This window comes from Vanellus vanellus, assembly GCF_965231255.1.
Source record: "Vanellus vanellus genome assembly, contig: HAP1_SCAFFOLD_1699, whole genome shotgun sequence".
Taxonomy (NCBI): domain Eukaryota; kingdom Metazoa; phylum Chordata; class Aves; order Charadriiformes; family Charadriidae; genus Vanellus; species Vanellus vanellus.
In genome coordinates this window covers 1-7,500 of record NW_028127835.1, presented here as the reverse complement: position 1 = coordinate 7,500, position 7,500 = coordinate 1, and the positions used below count along the sequence as shown (strand labels likewise).

The 7,500-nt window shown below is 61.1% G+C and overlaps 1 protein-coding gene across 1 annotated transcript in view; it reads left to right on the top strand.

Annotated features, from left to right (window-relative positions):
- PRR12 (proline rich 12) overlaps nt 1-7,383 on the top strand; it is a gene marked incomplete at its 3' end in the record, with an annotated part of 31,465 nt that extends 24,082 nt beyond the window's left edge. The window contains exons 6-7 of the mRNA XM_082500759.1: nt 2,645-2,970; nt 7,267-7,383. Coding sequence (XP_082356885.1) covers nt 2,645-2,970; nt 7,267-7,383 — 443 coding nt within the window. The remainder of the gene's footprint in view (nt 1-2,644; nt 2,971-7,266) is intronic.
- Nucleotides 7,384-7,500: the final 117 nt, after the last annotated feature.

Genomic DNA, 7,500 nt, shown 5'->3' with positions numbered 1-7,500 from the left:
AGAGACCTCCTGGAACCCTTCTGGGACACATAGAGACCTCCTGGGGCCTCCTGAGACCCATAGAGACCTCCTGGGACACATAGAGACCTCCTGGGGCCTCCTGAGACCCATAGAGACCTCCAGGGATCCTTCTGGGACCCATAGAGACCTCCTGGGAGCTCCTGAGACCCATAGAGACCTCCTGGGACACATAGAGATCTCCTGGGATCCATAGAGACCTCCTGGGGCCTCCTGAGACCCATAGAGACCTCCTGGGAGCTCCTGAGACCCATAGAGACCTCGTGGGACCCTCCTGGGACCCTCCTGGGACCCATAGATACCTCCTGGGATCCATAGAGACCTCCTGGGACACAGAGATCTCCTGGGACCCATAGAGACCTCCTGGGACCCTTCTGGGACCCATAGAGACCTCCTGGGAGCTCCTGAGACCCATAGAGACCTCCTGGGACACATAGAGACCTCCTGGGGCCTCCTGAGACCCATAGAGACCTCCAGGGATCCTTCTGGGACCCATAGAGACCTCCTGGGAGCTCCTGAGACCCATAGAGACCTCCTGGGACACATAGAGATCTCCTGGGATCCATAGAGACCTCCTGGGGCCTCCTGAGACCCATAGAGACCTCCTGGGAGCTCCTGAGACCCATAGAGACCTCGTGGGACCCTCCTGGGACCCTCCTGGGACCCATAGATACCTCCTGGGATCCATAGAGACCTCCTGGGACACAGAGATCTCCTGGGACCCATAGAGACCTCCTGGGACCCTTCTGGGACCCATAGAGACCTCCTGGGAGCTCCTGAGACCCATAGAGACCTCCTGAGAGCTCCTGAGACCCATAGAGACCTCCTGGAAGCTCCTGAGACCCATAGAGACCTCCTGGGACCCTCATGGGACCCATAGAGACCTCCTGGGACCCATAGAGACCTCCTGGGACACATAGAGATCTCCTGGGACTTCCCGGGACCCATAGAGACCTCCTGGGAGCTCCTGAGACCCATAGAGATCTCCTGGGGCCTTCTGAGACCCATAGAGACCTCCTGGGACCCATAGAGACCTCCTGGGGCCTCCTGAGACCCATAGAGACATCCTGGGAGCTCCTGAGACCCATAGAGACCTCCTGGGGCCTCCTGAGACCCATAGAGACCTCCTGGGGCCTCCTGACACCCATAAAGATCTCCTGGGACCCTTCTGGGACCCATAGAGACCTCCTGGGAGCTCCTGAGACCCATAGAGACCTCCTGGGACCCATAGAGACCTCCTGGGGTCTCCTGAGACCCATAGAGACCTCCTGGGAGCTCCTGAGACCCATAGAGACCTCCTGGGACACATAGAGACCTCCTGGGGCCTCCTGAGACCCATAGAGACCTCCTGGGACCCTCATGGGACCCATAGAGACCTCCTGGGACCCATAGAGACCTCCTGGGAGCTCCTGAGACCCATAGAGACCTCCTGGGACACATAGAGACCTCCTGGGGCCTCCTGAGACCCATAGAGACCTCCTGGGAGCTCCTGAGACCCATAGAGACCTCCTGGGACACATAGAGACCTCCTGGGGTCTCCTGAGACCCATAGAGACCTCCTGGGACCCTCATGGGACCCATAGAGACCTCCTGGGACCCATAGAGACCTCCTGGGACACATAGAGATCTCCTGGGACTTCCCGGGACCCATAGCGACCTCCTGGGACCCATAGAGACCTCCTGGGACTTCCCGGGACCCATAGAGACCTCCTGGGGCCTCCTGAGACCCATAGAGACCTCCTGGGGCCTCCTGACACCCATAAAGATCTCCTGGGACCCTTCTGGGACCCATAGAGACCTCCTGGGAGCTCCTGAGACCCATAGAGACCTCCTGGGACCCATAGAGACCTCCTGGGGTCTCCTGAGACCCATAGAGACCTCCTGGGAGCTCCTGAGACCCATAGAGACCTCCTGGGACACATAGAGACCTCCTGGGGTCTCCTGAGACCCATAGAGACCTCCTGGGACCCTCATGGGACCCATAGAGACCTCCTGGGACCCATAGAGACCTCTGGGACACATAGAGATCTCCTGGGACTTCCCGGGACCCATAGAGACCTCCTGGGAGCTCCTGAGACCCATAGAGACCTCCTGGGACCCATAGAGACCTCCTGGGGCCTCCTGAGACCCATAGAGACCTCCTGGGACACATAGAGACCTCCTGGGAGCTCTTGAGACCCATAGAGACCTCCTGGGACCCTCCTGGGACCCATAGAGCCCTCCTGAGACACATAGAGACCTCCTGGGAGCTCCTGAGACCCATAGAGAACTCCTGAGACCCTCCTGGGACCCATAGAGACCTCCTGGGGCCTCCTGGGACCCATAGAGAGATCCCCTGGAACCCTCCCAGGACCCATAGAGACCCTCTGGAACCCTCCCAAGACCCATAGAGACCCCCCCTGAGACCCATAGAGACCCCCTGGGACCCATAGAGACCCCCTGGAACCCTCCCAAGACCCATAGAGACCCCCCTGGGACCCATAGAGACCCTCTGGAACCCTCCCAAGACCCATAGAGACCCCCCTGGGACCCATAGAGACCCCCTGGAACCCTCCCAAGACCCATAGAGACCCCCCTCTGCCCCATAGAGCCCCCCCTGACTGTGTCACCCCCCCCTCCCCCGCAGACGTCCCCCCTCCGGAGGAGAAGCCCCCGAGCCCGGCGCCTTCGGAAGCGTCCCAAGCCGACCCCCCGGTCCCGCTGGCTTCCGTGCCCTCGGTGGCCCCGGCCTCCCCGACGGTGGCCAAACCCGCCCCCCCCGAAGCCGTGGCCCCCCCCTCCCCCGAGCGGGAGGAGCCGGAGGACTCCCGACCCCTCCACTTGGCCAAGAAACAGGAGACGGCGGCCGTCTGCGGCGACACCGACGAGGACGAGGCCGAGAGCGGCGGGGAGGGCATCTTCCGCGAGAGGGACGAGTTCGTGGTGCGCGTGGAGGACATCCAGGCCCTCAAGGTGGGCACTGGGAGGCACTGGGAGGCACTGGGAGGCTCTGGGAGGCACTGGGAGGCAGGAGAAGGCAGTTGGAGAGGGACTGGGAGGCACTGGGAGGCTCTGGGAGGCACTGGGAGTCAGGAGAAGGCAGTTGGAGAGGGACTGGGAGGCACTGGGAGGCACTGGGAGGCACTGGGAGTCAGGAGACGGCAGTTGAAGAGGGACTGGGAGGCACTGGGAGGCACTGGGAGGCAGGAGAAAGCAGTTGGAGAGGGACTGGGAGGCACTGGGAGGCTCTGGGAGGCACTGGGACTCAATAGAAGGCAGTTGGAGAGGGACTGGGAGGCACTGGGAGGCACTGGGAGGGAGACTGGAGGGCATCTTCCGCGAGAGGGACGAGTTCGTGGTGCGCGTGGAGGACATCCAGGCCCTCAAGGTGGGCACTGGGAGGCACTGGGAGGCACTGGGAGGCTCTGGGAGGCACTGGGAGGCAGGAGAAGGCAGTTGGAGAGGGACTGGGAGGCACTGGGAGGCTCTGGGAGGCACTGGGAGTCAGGAGAAGGCAGTTGGAGAGGGACTGGGAGGCACTGGGAGGCACTGGGAGGCACTGGGAGTCAGGAGACGGCAGTTGAAGAGGGACTGGGAGGCACTGGGAGGCACTGGGAGGCACTGGGAGGCAGGAGAAAGCAGTTGGAGAGGGACTGGGAGGCACTGGGAGGCACTGGGAGTCAGGAGAAGGCAGTTGGAGAGGGACTGGGAGGCACTGGGAGGGAGACTGGAGGGCATCTTCCGCGAGAGGGACGAGTTCGTGGTGCGCGTGGAGGACATCCAGGCCCTCAAGGTGGGCACTGGGAGGCACTGGGAGGCACTGGGAGGCTCTGGGAGGCACTGGGAGGCAGGAGAAGGCAGTTGGAGAGGGACTGGGAGGCACTGGGAGGCTCTGGGAGGCACTGGGAGTCAGGAGAAGGCAGTTGGAGAGGGACTGGGAGGCACTGGGAGGCACTGGGAGGCACTGGGAGTCAGGAGACGGCAGTTGAAGAGGGACTGGGAGGCACTGGGAGGCACTGGGAGGCACTGGGAGGCAGGAGAAAGCAGTTGGAGAGGGACTGGGAGGCACTGGGAGGCACTGGGAGGCAGGAGAAGGCAGTTGGAGAGGGACTGGGAGGCACTGGGAGGCACTGGGAGGGAGACTGGAGGGCATCTTCCGCGAGAGGGACGAGTTCGTGGTGCGCGTGGAGGACATCCAGGCCCTCAAGGTGGGCACTGGGAGGCACTGGGAGGCACTGGGAGGCAGGAGAAGGCAGTTGGAGAGGCACTGGGAGGCACTGGGAGGCACTGGGAGGCACTGGGAGGCAGGAGAAGTGACTAGGAGAGGGACTGGGAGCACTGGGAGGCTCTGGGAGTCAGGAGAAGGCAGTTGGAGAAGGACTGGGAGGCACTGGGAGGCAGGAGAAAGCAGTTGGAGAGGGACTGGGAGGCACTGGGAGGCACTGGGAGGCAGGAGAAGGCAGTTGGAGAGGGACTGGGAGGCACTGGGAGGCACTGGGAGGCAGGAGAAAGCAGTTGGAGAGGGACTGGGAGGCACTGGGAGGCTCTGGGAGGCACTGGGACTCAATAGAAGGCAGTTGGAGAGGGACTGGGAGGCACTGGGAGGCACTGGGAGGGAGACTGGAGGGCATCTTCCGCGAGAGGGACGAGTTCGTGGTGCGCGTGGAGGACATCCAGGCCCTCAAGGTGGGCACTGGGAGGCACTGGGAGGCACTGGGAGGCACTGGGAGGCACTGGGAGGCAGGAGAAGGCAGTTGGAGAGGGACTGGGAGGCACTGGGAGGCACTGGGAGGCTCTGGGAGGCAGGAGAAGGCAGTTGGAGAGGGACTGGGAGGCACTGGGAGGCTCTGGGAGGCACTGGGAGGCACTGGGGGGCAGGAGAAAGCAGTTGGAGAGGGACTGGGAGGCACTGGGAGGCTCTGGGAGGCACTGGGACTCAATAGAAGGCAGTTGGAGAGAGACTGGGAGGCACTGGGAGGCACTGGGAGGCAGGAGAAGGCAGTTGGAGAGGGACTGGGAGGCTCTGGGAGGCACTGGGCGTCAGGAGAAGGCAGTTGGAGAGGAACTGGGAGGCACTGGGAGGGAGACTGGAGGGCATCTTCCGCGAGAGGGACGAGTTCGTGGTGCGCGTGGAGGACATCCAGGCCCTCAAGGTGGGCACTGGGAGGCACTGGGAGGCACTGGGAGGCACTGGGAGGCAGGAGAAGGCAGTTGGAGAGGGACTGGGAGGCACTGGGAGGCACTGGGAGGCAGGAGAAGGCAGTTGGAGAGGGACTGGGAGGCACTGGGAGGCACTGGGAGGCACTGGGAGGCAGGAGAAGGCAGTTGGAGAGGGACTGGGAGGCACTGGGAGGCAGGAGAAGGCAGTTGGAGAGGGACTGGGAGGCACTGGGAGGCACTGGGAGGGAGACTGGAGGGCATCTTCCGCGAGAGGGACGAGTTCGTGGTGCGCGTGGAGGACATCCAGGCCCTCAAGGTGGGCACTGGGAGGCACTGGGAGGCACTGGGAGGCACTGGGAGGCAGGAGAAGTGACTAGGAGAGGGACTGGGAGCACTGGGAGGCTCTGGGAGTCAGGAGAAGGCAGTTGGAGAAGGACTGGGAGGCACTGGGAGGCAGGAGAAAGCAGTTGGAGAGGGACTGGGAGGCACTGGGAGGCACTGGGAGGCAGGAGAAGGCAGTTGGAGAGGGACTGGGAGGCACTGGGAGGCACTGGGAGGCAGGAGAAAGCAGTTGGAGAGGGACTGGGAGGCACTGGGAGGCTCTGGGAGGCACTGGGACTCAATAGAAGGCAGTTGGAGAGGGACTGGGAGGCACTGGGAGGCACTGGGAGGGAGACTGGAGGGCATCTTCCGCGAGAGGGACGAGTTCGTGGTGCGCGTGGAGGACATCCAGGCCCTCATGGTGGGCACTGGGAGGCACTGGGAGGCACTGGGAGGCTCTGGGAGGCACTGGGAGGCAGGAGAAGGCAGTTGGAGAGGGACTGGGAGGCACTGGGAGGCACTGGGAGGCACTGGGAGTCAGGAGAAGGCAGTTGGAGAAGGACTGGGAGGCACTGGGAGGCACTGGGAGGCAGGAGAAGGCAGTTGGAGAGGGACTGGGAGGCACTGGGAGGGAGACTGGAGGGCATCTTCCGCGAGAGGGACGAGTTCGTGGTGCGCGTGGAGGACATCCAGGCCCTCATGGTGGGCACTGGGAGGCACTGGGAGGCACTGGGAGGCTCTGGGAGGCACTGGGAGGCAGGAGAAGGCAGTTGGAGAGGGACTGGGAGGCACTGGGAGGCACTGGGAGGCACTGGGAGTCAGGAGAAGGCAGATGGAGAAGGACTGGGAGGCACTGGGAGGCACTGGGAGGCAGGAGAAGGCAGTTGGAGAGGGACTGGGAGCACTGGGAGGCACTGGGAGGCACTGGGAGTCAGGAGAAGGCAGTTGGAGAAGCACTGGGAGGAACTGGGAGGCTCTGGGAGGCACTGGGAGTCAGGAGGAGTTACTGGGAGATAGTGGGACTCCAGAGGAGTTACTGGGGGCACTGGGAGTCTGGTGGGGTTACTGGGAGGCACTGGGAGTCAGGGGCGTTACTGGGAGTCACTGGGGGGCACTGGGAGTCCGGAGGTGTTACTGGGAGGCACTGGGAGTCAGGAGGAGTTAATGGGAGGCACTGGGAGTCAGGAGGGGTTACTGGGAGTCACTGGGGGGCACTGGGAGTCCGGAGGTGTTACTGGGAGGCACTGGGAGTCAGGAGGAGTTAATGGGAGGCACTGGGAGTCCAGAGGAGTTACTGGAGGCACTGGGAGGCACTGGGAGTCCAGAGGCATTACTGGGAGGCACTGGGAGGCACTGGGAGTCTGGAGGCGTTACTGGGAGGGGTTTTTGGGGGGGGGGGGGGGGGGCACAGTTGGCACTGCAGATGAGGGGGGGTGGTATGAGGAGGGGGGGGATGGGGCAGGTTTTGGGGGGTACTCTCCCCCCCCCTTTTTTTAAATTTTAAAAAATTTTTAAATTTTAAAAATTTTTATTTTTTAAATTTTATTTTTAAAATTTTTAAAAATTTAATTTTTTTTAAATTTAAAATTTTTTAATTTTAAAATTTAATTTTTAATAAATTTAATTTTTAATTTAATTAACTTTTTAAATTTTTAATTTTAAAAATTTCAAAAATTTTAAAATTTTAAATTTTAAAAATTTCAAAAAAATTAAAAATTTTAAATTTTAAAAATTTTCAAAATTAAAAATTTTAAAATTTTTTAATTTTTTTTTTCGGGGGGGGCGCAGTTGGCGCTGCAGACGGGGCGGGAGCCCCCCCCCATCTGGCGGGTGCAGAAGGCGCTGCTCCAGAAGTTCACCCCCGAAATTAAGGACGGGCAGCGGCAGTTCTGCGCCACCAGCAACGTGAGTCACCCCCCCCCCCCCACCCCCCCCCCCACCCCCCCCCCAAAAAAAAAATAAAAAATAGGGGGGACCCCCCCCCCCAAAAAAAAAAAAAAAAATCCTGCGGAATCCCCCCCC